The 12,106-nt window shown below is 35.2% G+C and overlaps 1 protein-coding gene across 1 annotated transcript in view; it reads left to right on the top strand.

Annotated features, from left to right (window-relative positions):
* The window catches only part of LOC143172070 (nuclear pore complex protein Nup155-like), a 37,712-nt gene extending 26,401 nt beyond the window's left edge, over window positions 1-11,311 (top strand). Inside the window, exons 23-35 of the mRNA XM_076361305.1 lie at window positions 1,296-1,487; window positions 2,157-2,295; window positions 2,713-2,848; window positions 3,277-3,430; window positions 3,701-3,805; window positions 3,947-4,101; window positions 5,305-5,434; window positions 5,697-5,810; window positions 6,309-6,429; window positions 7,388-7,498; window positions 8,726-8,862; window positions 9,647-9,747; window positions 10,853-11,311. Of these exons, the coding sequence (XP_076217420.1) occupies window positions 1,296-1,487; window positions 2,157-2,295; window positions 2,713-2,848; window positions 3,277-3,430; window positions 3,701-3,805; window positions 3,947-4,101; window positions 5,305-5,434; window positions 5,697-5,810; window positions 6,309-6,429; window positions 7,388-7,498; window positions 8,726-8,862; window positions 9,647-9,747; window positions 10,853-10,991 (1,734 nt within the window). The 3' untranslated portion in view covers window positions 10,992-11,311. The remainder of the gene's footprint in view (window positions 1-1,295; window positions 1,488-2,156; window positions 2,296-2,712; window positions 2,849-3,276; window positions 3,431-3,700; window positions 3,806-3,946; window positions 4,102-5,304; window positions 5,435-5,696; window positions 5,811-6,308; window positions 6,430-7,387; window positions 7,499-8,725; window positions 8,863-9,646; window positions 9,748-10,852) is intronic.
* The last annotated feature ends 795 nt before the right edge of the window (window positions 11,312-12,106 follow it).

The raw sequence follows: 12,106 nt of genomic DNA, 5'->3' as shown, positions 1-12,106 counted from the left end.
TCAAAGCAGGGTCAGCTAGAGCAGGTAGCCCAGGACCATGTCCAGTAAGGTTTTTAATATCTCCAAGGATGGAGACTCCACAACTTCTGGGCAACCTGTTCCAGTGTTCAACCACCTTTACAGTAAAAAGGATTTTTCTTATGTTCAAATGTAATTTCCCGTGTTTCAGCTTTTGGCCATTACGTCGTGTCCTGGCACTGGGCACCACTGAGAAAAGTCTGGCTCTGTCTTCTTTACACCCTCCCATGAATATTAGTAAGATCCCACACATGACACCCCCCGAGCCTTCTCTTCACCAGGCTAAACAATCCCAGTTCTTTCAGCCTCCTTGTTTGTAAGGAACAAAACTTACAGAACTATGGATGTTACTGCTGTGTACCCTTTGCTAATGTTGAATTTGCATCCAGCCCTTGAAGAAGCTATTAATTTGAATATTAGGCATTTTGTCCTAGCACTTGATAGAATAGATTATTTGAGAAGTTGTATTCTTTGTCATTAAAAAGAACAATTTTTAAACTTTACAAATGCACAGAAGTTGGAGTTCTTCACACTGTTGCTTTGGGGAGTTAGCACGATTTCTAACACAGGCAGCTTTTCTCTTGTGTCAGACAAGGAGTTAACTAATTGTTTAACAAATAGAACCTTTTCCTCTGTCTTCGGTAGTTTTAGAGTTTTTTCTAACAGTATTTTCATGCTGTTAGTGGTCATCCATAAACACTACATAGACACTACTGGCAACTCTATGTGAGCAAATGTTCCTAATAATTAAAAAAATTAATAACCTTCAACATAACTTAATATAAAAAAGCAGAAAGAGTACAGACCTCAAACTTTTTAAATTCCCCCTTTTTCTGCATCCGTCATTGTTTTCATCTATGACGGTACTCAGATGGTTCCCATTATTAAAAACTGTGACATACTCATTCTATAGTGTGTGCATTCTGACAGTGCCCTGTGAAGTAGGGGGGAACTGCTAATTCCATTCTTACAGAGAACTGAAACAAAAGTGACACATAGTGAAGATAGCAGAGGAAGTCGTATAGCGTTCTCACTGTCCTTTGGCATCCAAGGGTCTAGTGTCTTCATTGACAGGGCTTTCTTTTCTAGTATTTTCCATTTTACTGTACAACGTGTATTTAAAATAATGTATTTCTATGCTGTGCACTTCAGTCGTTGGAGTTTTGTATGTTTTTATTTACTGGAAACAGTTAATTTTGCTGCTGTAACATTTTGATATTTCTAAGCAGAATAAAGTAAAAACTTCGGTAAACTAATGAAACTCTGTCTATCTTCAGGAACTTCAAGAACATCTAAAGATTACTGCTTTCAAAGACTTGGTAATTAGAGACAGAGTGTTGACTGGAGCACTCATTGCTTCTCTCATAAACTGTTATATCAAAGATAACGCTGCTGTGGATGGCATCAGTGCCCATTTGCAAGATATCTGTCCTCTTCTTTATAGCACTGATGATGCTGTGTGTTCCAAGGTAAGGGCACTTCCAGATTTTTACAGCACCACAACACAACTTTACAACATGTTCAAATGAGATAACTTGGGCAGCTTGTAAATCATTATGCTTAAGTAGCTTCAGGAGCACAAGAACTAATGAAGGCAGGTCATCTGCATATTTGCGTCTTGTAGTTGATTAATGCTGAAAATTATGCAAGCTCTGGTTTGAAGCATTTGCAGTTATTTGTAGTGTTCATAGGGGCTCTACCTCCAATGTGATGTCTAATAAAACTGTCTTTCTTCCTGATGTTGATAAAACGTGTTCTTACTCCAGTCTTTCCTCACCGTAGTCTCTTGTTTTCTGCCTGTTGCCGTGGAATTTGTAGGAAGATAATTATGTTCAAAAACTTCTCTCTTTGGAGCTCTTCAAATAAATTTGACAAAAGTAACTGGTGAGGGGAGAATGGGGAACCAATTGGTTGTTTAAGTCTTAATCCCTTCTCTCTACTGCAGTTGTACAGTCTTTCTGCTAGAAACTTACTGTTATCAAGTGACGAGAGGGTGTTTTTGAGATGATGATGATGATGTTTCTACTGTTTTAGCTTTGAAGTTTGGCATGATAACTCATTAACTCACAACAATGTTTATGATCTGTTCATGATGTGTTCATGTGAATAATTTCCATTTTCCCATCATTTGTCTGTAGGCAAACGAACTGCTTCAGCGGTCTCGACAGGCTCAAAGCAAACTGGAAAAAGAGAAGATGCTAAGAGGCTCACTGAAAGAGTACCAAAAGATCAGCAATCAAGTAGACCTTGCTAATGTTTGTGCGCAATATAGGCAAGGTAAGAGGCAATCACTGATCGTGTTCTGCTAAATAGTTTCTTTTGTGCCATCTTCTTTTTTGTTTGCTAACTTCCAACTCATTTTATAGTGATGTTTTGTCATAAACAGTTTCTTAATAACTCTTAGAATTAATATACGTCAACCTGTTCTTGTTTAAAGCCTTTCTAGATTTCACCAACAAATGAAAAAAACCACCACTTCTGTATAAAAATATTCCCATCCATTTATTTCACATTACAGTGTGATTTGAAGTTACAGGTTAAGTACAGACATAAACCTTTATAAGGTACAGACCAGAGTGAATAAGGTTTATTTTTTCTTGCTTGCTAAAATGGGAAGCATTTGATGTCACTTACCATTTTGTCATAGATTTAATACAATAATGAACGGTGCTATTTGGTCTTTTTTTTTCCTAGTGCGTTTCTATGAGGGAGTAGTAGAACTCTCTCTTACAGCTGCTGAGAAGAAAGATCCCCAAGGTCTTGGCCTTCATTTCTATAAAAATGGAGAACCAGAAGAGGATGTTGTTGGACTCCAAGCTTTTCAAGAGAGGCAAGTTTTCAGGATACCTTGTTACCATTATATGGGGTGCTTTATTTCAAGTGACTGAAAAAGTAGCTCTTTTGGGGAAGGTATGGAGGGTAATGACAAACAAGCATTTTAGAATAAGGGACACAATATAGATGTCTTTGCCCAACATGATTTCCTTGATTATCATTAATATGGCATCAACTTAATTTGGAACAGAGGATAAACTGATATATGCAGAAAACGTTGTGATCTGAACATTACAGAAATATTTGTTAGATGATTGAGAACAAACTAGATTGTGGCAACTAGCTGAACAATAATCTAGGACCTTTTTTCATTTTAGTAATTATGTTTACAAAGGCATACAATAACAACATTTGAGAAGAGCATTTCATAGATAGTCGCAATGAAAATTGTGAGGCTTTTATTTTCTTTTGCTCTGTTTACAGACTGAACAGCTACAAGTGTATCACTGACACCCTTCAAGAGTTAGTGAATCAAAGTAAAGCTGCTCCTCAGTCTCCCAGTGTACCCAAAAAGCCAGGTCCTCCAGTGCTGTCATCTGACCCCAACATGCTAAGCAATGAAGAAGCAGGACACTATGTAAGAAACTTGCAAAAAAAAATCATGACTGCACTCCAGAAATAGTGTGATTTGAAGGGGTATAGAATTTATTATTTTTTAAAAAAAGTAATAGCTTAGTGAAGTAGATAAACATCAAGATTTGTTATGAATTGGCTTCTTTATGTACAGAGTGTTCATAAAAAATGATGATATGCAAATAACATATGAACTTAAATATTGTCGCATGCATAGTGCTTGACGTAATGTAACCACTTCTGGAATAGCAGCTTTGGCCTTTTCTTCCCTTAGTTTGAACAAATGCTAAAGCTGGCTCAGCGTTCAACAGATGAACTCTTTAGTATTGCACTTTATAACTGGTTGATACAAGTTGACTTGGCTGACAAACTGTTACAGGTGAGCTCATCTCTATTCAAGGAAATAATTTGTTGGATGGTTCCACTGGGCTGGAAGCATCAGTATTATCAGTAATAATGCTGATGCTTTAAAAAAGAGGACAGAGCAAGAATATAAATGTTATCTTTATGACCTTTGCAGGTGACTGCCCCCTTTTTGGAACCCTACCTTGTGCGGATGACCAAGATTGACCAAAACAAAGTCCATTATATGGATTTACTTTGGAGATACTTTGAAAAGAACAGAAATTTTAGTAATGCAGCCAGAGTCTTGGCGAAGTTGGCTGACCTGCATAGGTATGGATTATGTGTGATCTATTGCATGTATTGAGGTAATTGAAAAATAAAATCAAAACCTAATGGGTTTTCTTAAAATACCTAACAGGTATTTTAAAATACCTAATTTAGGTATTTTAAGAAAAGGACAAGGACAAGAAAAGGCCAATGCCCAAGGACATTTGCTAAAAAATTTTTAAATGAATGGAATATGTTAGCTTTTAATCCAGGGCATTATTGGGAAAAAATGAAATATTTATTTTATGTATTATTCATTAGCTTGCAATGTATTTCCTGTTGTAAGTACCATATATTAAGTGGTCATTTCTTACACAGAACTTTATAATGTGATAGTGTAACTGTGGAGCAGTGGATTGAGAAGTACACTAAAACTGAGCCTGCACAAAGAAGGGGTTTACATGGTTGGGTAATCTCCTGCATGATTTAGTAAAATCAGGAGAAGTCACATGCTAATTCCCAGGGTCTAGTAAGAATATAACTAACCCTCTGTCCTGGTTTCGGCTGGGATAGAGTTAATTTTCTTCCTAGTAGCTGGTATAGTGCTGTGTTTTGGATTTAGCATGAGAACAATGTTGATCACACACTGATGTTTTAGTTGTTGCTAAGTAGTGCTTGCACTAGTCAAGGACTTTTCAGCCTCTGATGCCCTGCCAGTGAGAAGCTGGGAGGGGGCCCAGCCAGGACAGCTGACCCCAACTGGCCAAAGGGCTATTCCATACCATATGATGTCATGCTCAGTACACAAACTGGGGGGAGTTAGCTGGGGGAGGGGTGACTGCTGCTCGGGAACTGGCTGGGCATCGGTCGGCGTGTGGTGAGCAATTGCATTGTGCATCACTTATTTTGTATATTCTTTTATCATTATTATTTTCCCTTCCTTTTCTGTCCTATTAAACTGTCTTTATCTCAACCCACCAATTTTACTTTTTTTTTTCGATTCTCTCCTCCATCCCACTGGTGGGGGGTGGGGAGTGAGCGAACGGCTGTGTGGTGTTTAGCTGCCTGCTGGGTTAAACCACAACAGTCCTTTTGATGCCCAACGTGGGGCTTGAACCCACAACCCTGAGATTAAGAGTCTCATGCTCTGGTCAGATCTGTCGTTATCTCAAGCCTTCGAGCCCCATGTTTCGACCCTCCCAGCCGAAACCAGGACACCCTCAAATACTAAGTACCCATTTTACACTTTGAATATTTGTTTTGCAGCACAGAAATTTCTCTTCAGCAGCGTCTTGAATACATTGCACGTGCCATTTCGAGTGCCAAAAGTTCTACTGCTATATCCTCTATAGCTGCAGATGGTGAATTCTTACATGAACTAGAAGAGAAAATGGAAGTAAGAAAAAATATTAATCTAAGCTACACTGTAAATGTATTATTTCACTTTGTCTCGTTGGCACATGATATTTTTATTACCAATTCTGTAGAAACAGTTTTCTGTGCTTTCTTCACAACATGGCAAAGTTATGCAGTTGATAGGAGACTCTGAGGTGTAAGACAGTAACATTTCTATGTTTCAATAAGTTAAAGTTAATTCTGGGTGTATTCTTAAATTTTGATTAAATTAATCCAATCTTGATTTTTTTTTTTTTAACAAGGTTGCAAGGATCCAGCTTCAAATACAAGAAACATTACAGTGGCAGTATTCCCATCAGTCTTCAGTGCAAGATGCAATCTCCCAGCTTGATGCTGAGCTGATGGATATAACCAAGGTTGTTAGAAAGTTCTCTGAATTAAATGTCAATTTATCACGTTGGCAGGGGGAGGGGGGGGAATGCTTTGCAAAGAATGATCTTATGTTGACTAGGAAAAGTAATAGATAGACAGTTTGGCATTCCTGGTCTCAGAATGTCTGTGTTACCCTATACTGTCTTTTTCTGTGCTTTGATATTCCTTCAGTTTTTAGTACTTTAATTTCTTTCATGTGTTTATCTTCTTTATTAAGCCTCTTAGATTTCTTGATTTATTGGGAGTGTCATGTTAGAAAATTAGCAGTATTAATTATAACTTCATATAAAATTGGGGATTGTATTTAAGAGGTAAAACTAAATGTAGTAAACAAAAATAATTTTCATTTTGTGTTTGACAACAGTTACTTAAGTTGTACCTTTACTAGTCTAATGTCTACCATACAAAATAAAGAAAAGCTGATTTTAAAAATTTCCTTTTTATCCTATTTGACATGTAAAACCTGATCATTTTTCTTTCAGCTGTATGGAGAATTTGCTGATCCTTTTAATCTCTCAGAGTGTAAGCTTGCAATTATACATTGTGCGAGTCATTCTGATCCTATCTTGGTGCAAACTCTCTGGCAAGAAATCATTGAGAAAGGTAGGTCTTAATGGACTAGGAATGGTACAAAGCTAGAACTATAGGAAAATGGTACAATTAAAGCTTTTAAGACTGATTATGTGCTGCTACTAATATGCTGTCCAGGTGAGATGCATGTTTTCTAGAATATTCTGTAATATATTTGGTAAGTGTAGTTTACTAGTAATTCATTAATGTTATTACCTTTGGTTTGTGTGCCTAAAGGACAGAAAAGTAATATTTTTACGTATATGTTGGAGCATATTGCATGTATGGCTTGAATAATCATGTTCCAGATAACATTTAAGAAGTCATTTTCATCCCTTCTTGTTCTTAGATGCCATTATATATGGACTTCAGAATGCTTGTGAAATTTTATTCTGAAGGTTTCAGTATTAGGAAATTCTAATAAAAATGTTAAATCTATTGTGACAAAGATTAAAGAATCTTCAGGGAGTTCAGCGTTTTTTATAATGTTGACAGGAGTGGAAACTTAAGGCTTTTGTCCCTTTATAGAGAAGCAGAGTAGTAGGCACAGCTCTGCAATCCTAGCCACTCAGCTGTGATAATCTGCCTCAACCTTTACCATAAGTGGGTAATTCACTCTTCCTGTTTGGGTGGTTTTTTTTTTTTTTCTTCTCTTCCCCCTTGGATTTTGTGCTTGAGGTTGCCATTGTGCAAACAACATTGACAGTGATTTGAGGGAAAAGCTACATGGTTGTGTGTTTTGTGTTGGCTTTGGTGGTTGCTTTTTTTCAGTAGATTTGCATGGAACTTCAAGGAAACAAAAAAATCTGTGAATATATATGCATACACACCAGATAGAGCTGTATTTTCACTTCCAGTGCTGACTTTGCACTGACAATAGCATAAGATTTTAATGTGTTAATAGTAAATTTAAGTACCTCAGTGTAGTTGTGAATAAATGTGGAATTTCCCCCCCCGAAGTTCTCTCTAAATTATTTCTTTTCTCTTTCAGAGTTGAGCGATACTGTGTCTCTGAGCCCTGCTGACAGAATGCAAACACTTAGTTTGAAGATGGTATTGCTTGGAAAGATATATGCTGGCACACCTCGTTACTTTCCTTTAGGCAAGTGGTTTAGCCTGCATAGTGAATAAACATACGCATTACATGAATGGGTCTCAGCTTTCTTTTTAGCCTCCTAAAAAAATATTCTAACCTAGGAAATGTCTCTCTCTAAAATCTAAAAGAAAAGAATATTGATAATTTTATTTCCTCCAATGCTTGTGATACATAATTACTGTAGTTATTTGTGAAATTTTTCGCTGTAGCTGAAGCAACAAATTATTTCAACCACCAATAGTGGAGTTGATCTTGAGGGTAGCTGGGTGGTGCTTTTCGGTTTTGTCCACAAAATTAAGAATAAAAGCATTGTGATACTTGCTCATTATTACAGTGTCTTTGACAAGGGACCAAGGAGAGGGAGGTTAGACAAAAAGTAGAAATAGAATTCCTATTGCCTCTAATCTTGTAAATGCAGTATAATTGTATGTTTACAAAACCATTACAGTTTCTACAGGTGCAGTTTTTGCTAGAGTTTATCTAGGGATTTAACCAGAATTTACAGGTTTTCACCCTGAATGAAGCTTAGAAGGCAGCAACGGTTACTTTTGGATGGCTGTGCAGATCGCATTTTAGAAAGTAGTAAAGTTGTTTTTTGTATTAAAGTACAAAGTAAAAATGTATGTTTATACATATAATAAGATTTTAGGCAACCACATTTATTTGTTGTCTTTTAAAGTATCTACTGCTATCTGCAGGGGCAGATTCTAGAAACAGTTTAGGAGATTTCTGGATCCTTTTGGAGCTTCTTTCTGCTTTTGAGATGCTCAAATGTTCTGATGACTTGGTATTAAATAAAAACCTGGAAAATATCTTGTTACAGCACTAAATATTCTTTTACAATACTAAAATATTGCTACTGACACTTAAACATGATAAAGATGCAGTAGTGTTTCAGATAGAGCTGGCTATTCTGGCAAATGAAATGATAGTATGTTCTTTTGTGATGAAACAAAAGTTAATGAACTTTTCTTAACTGCATAGTTCTATGGCAGAACCCTATCATGCATTGCTGATAGCTTAATACCATCTTTGGAGGTAGTTATATTTTGCATATCCTTTCCTCTGTGCAGATTGGGGGAAACTTACATCTGCTTCGCAGGTGAAAGGTACCAACTGTGTGGAAGACAGAAAATCAAACTTGGAGCTAGTAAATCACTTTCAAATGCCTTTCTTTCCTAGACTACCATTAACAAGTTGGAATCTAAACATCCTGTTATATTTTTCCTCCAGATTTTTTAGTGCAGTTTCTAGAGCAACAGGTCTGCACTTTGAACTGGGATGTAGGTTTTGTAACATGTACCATGCAAGAAATTGGAGTGCCATTGCCAAGGCTGCTTGAAGTATATGACCAGTTGTTTAAAGCACGGGTAAGGAAAATAGCCACAAAATAGTTTTATTTTCAACTATTATCAAGGTCTTACTTTGGCGGGAAACATAAAATAATGTAATGTATGATATATCAAAATACCAACTTCATAGCTTTTGTTCCTTTTTACTCAAAGGTTCTTAATGTTGCTTCCCCCCCCCCCCGTTGATTTTAACTTCAGTCCTAAAGTATGAGGAAAATTGTTTTGATTTTGTTAACCCTTTTACATCACCTACAGTTGATTTAGGATTAAGTAGGATTAAAATTGTTATGCTGCAGAAAGAACAGCATATCTTGAATATATTAATTGTATTTGTTTCCTATTCATGATTAAAATTTGCTATATTACTGCATCTTCTCTAATAATAGATTAGATGCAATAGGCAAAAAGAATAAGAATTCATATTTTGAACTTTTGGTTTGTAGAACAGGATTTCTGAATTAAAACAAAGAGAATTGACTTGGTTCTTTTTACCCAGATCCCTTACAGTGTAAGGAATTCAAAACCTCCTAAAAATCTACTACTTTACAGACTGTTAGGCAATGGAAAACTGAGTTAAATTCATGTATGTTTTAGTACTCAAAAGTCAAAATAGTACTCAAAACATAGACTTAATATAGATTAAGATAGAATTCCCATTTCTCTTACATTTTTGTTACAATTAATAAATAATTACCACAGCTGGTAATTTGTATACTCATACAAATAGTATGGTATATTGATACCATTTTTTTATATATATATGTATTTCTTGTCTCCTTAATATTTTGGAATCTCTTTTTAGGACCCATATTGGAATAGAATGAAAAAGCCTTTACACCTTTTAGAGTGTGTTCATGTATTATTATCAGGATATGTACGTGATCCAAGCAGAGTACTTCTGAGGTAAGAGAGGCAACTATATCCTAATAAATAGTAAAATATATGAAATATCCTAAAGCAGTGCACTTCTGCAGTCCCCAAAGCTTTTCTTATTTTCTTTTGGGTGAATTTATTATTTCTTTCCAAGTAGTGGTTACTGAGACTCCTCATTCTAAACCAGTTGGTAGAAACTTGTAGGGTCTTCCCTATAAACTACTTAAAGATAATTTTCTCCACTTCACTGAAGATTCATGAGGAACTGAGAGGATTATTTAGTAAATTTTGGCAACATACTCTAAGGAGTAGTACAGACAAATTTGAGGGAATCTGGGAAAAGTGGGGAAAAATGAGAATCAGGTGCTTTGTGAATGAAACAGTGAAATGTTTCATGAAGAAAGGCTAAAAGCACTGAGTTCTTGTATTCTGGAAAAGAAAAGACTAAACGGGCATAGATCTTCCCAAATTGTTTTTAAAGAGATTGGTGATGAATCACTCTCCAAAACTAAAATTCAGCTTAATCTGCAACAGGAAAGAATTTAGGTTTAATATTAGGAAAAAAAAGTTTCTAGCTAAAAGAACAGCTATGTACTTGAAGTTGCCTGCATATTATGGAATCTCTAGCATTGGCAACTTTTGTGAATAGACTATACAAACTTCAATCAGAACTATCTTGTCTCAGAAACAACAAGCAGAACTAGGCAATGTCTTGATAACTTTTCTAACCATACGCTTTTCTGATTCTGTTGAAAATATACATGCAAATATCCTCCGTTCAAATATAGTTTACATCTATTTTTTTCCTTGCTTTTTTGGTCTTTTATGGTTAGCTGATTTAAACACTCTTAACTTGTATAGAACTTAAGTGAATGTTGTCTAATTTTAATATGTACTTAGATATTAATATCTAAATTGTTGTAATTTGATGTTCATGTTAGATATTTAAATTGCTATCTAAATTAATAACTTATTGTATTAATATCTAAATATTAACTAAATATTTCACCTTGCTATTAACTGTATCATGTTATGTTAATCCATTAAAACTCAAAGAATGCTCACTTTCTATTTCAGATTAATTCTAATATACAGAAACAAAAAGGAGCTTGTTGTTATTCTGTTTTCTTTACAGGCGACGATTCACAAGTGTTTGCTTGGATGCTGTTAGTTGCTACTTGGTTGAACTTCAGTCTATGAGCCCGACGCTAATGGTGCAGACTACTGTTGGGAATTTTAAATCACTACAGGCTAAATTAGAACGGCTTCACTGATTGACTAATATAGAAAGAATCATTAGCTCAGATAAAATGAACTATGAAAGTTCAGATGTCTGCACTGAACCGCTGGAAGAACAAATATTTGCTCAGAAAGAAATTCTGAGAAAGTTGTATCTCCTGCTACAGTTATTGATTATGTGGCCTGTATTCCTGCAATTCTAAAGGTATCTACAAATTGTAGAATGTAAACGTGACAAATTGAGTTTCTTTTGCTACTACCAAATTTTTTAACAATAGAAAGCTTTTTTTAATACTGTTGAAATAAAATACATTGTATGATCTTTCCCTTGAGGATTAAAAATATTTGGAAAATATTTTTCTTTACTTAACATAAAGTAATGGAGAAAAGTAGGATGTAAAATCTACTTGGTAGCTGTTTTACGATTATCAAAACAAGAAATGACAACTGCAGAAGGCAAGAAGATGATTAAAGCACATGTAGATGAGTCAGGTTGTAAATGTGGTCATATCAGGGAGTAGTGATGCAATCATAACTCTACATGAGTTTATTGGCAGGTCTTTCAATAACAAAGATAATCATTATTTCATAACTATCACTTTAAACACAACCTGCCTCTGTAAATAGAATGTTTGGGATGAAATTGCAGAAACTAGCAACCTAATTTGTATTACAAGTGAAAGAAGAGTATTTAAAGCCCATCAAATTATTTTCCCTATACCATTTTAATAAATATGTTGTATCTGTTAAAGAAGTCAAGTAACTTCTGTCTATTTTCATTACATTCACACAAGCACCAAATTGTGTATATTCCTTAAAATGAGCAAAGCCTACGCATCATCCTGTATACATGCTTCCTAAGACTTTAAAATCTCATCCTACAAAGAAATTTGTTTTGTCTCCATTTTACTGTTATGCATTTTATACGTATTCAACAACATAAACTCTATATACCATGCACAAGAAATTACCAGTTCATGTTGGTCTTTAGTCTTCCTCAAATAACTTTTTCATGTAAGTAAATAATCAAAGAGTCTGGATAGCTTTTTTAATGGGGGAAAGAAGCAACTATCTTTATACAGGTATACAGAGTAGGTTAATGTATTTTTTTTTCCAGGACAATGAGTAGTTCTGTTCAAAAAAACAGAAA

The sequence above is a fragment of the Aptenodytes patagonicus genome, chromosome W (assembly GCF_965638725.1).
Source record: "Aptenodytes patagonicus chromosome W, bAptPat1.pri.cur, whole genome shotgun sequence".
NCBI lineage: Eukaryota > Metazoa > Chordata > Aves > Sphenisciformes > Spheniscidae > Aptenodytes > Aptenodytes patagonicus.
Note: the sequence above shows the minus strand (reverse complement) of the source record. Positions and strands in the feature narration are given on the sequence as shown.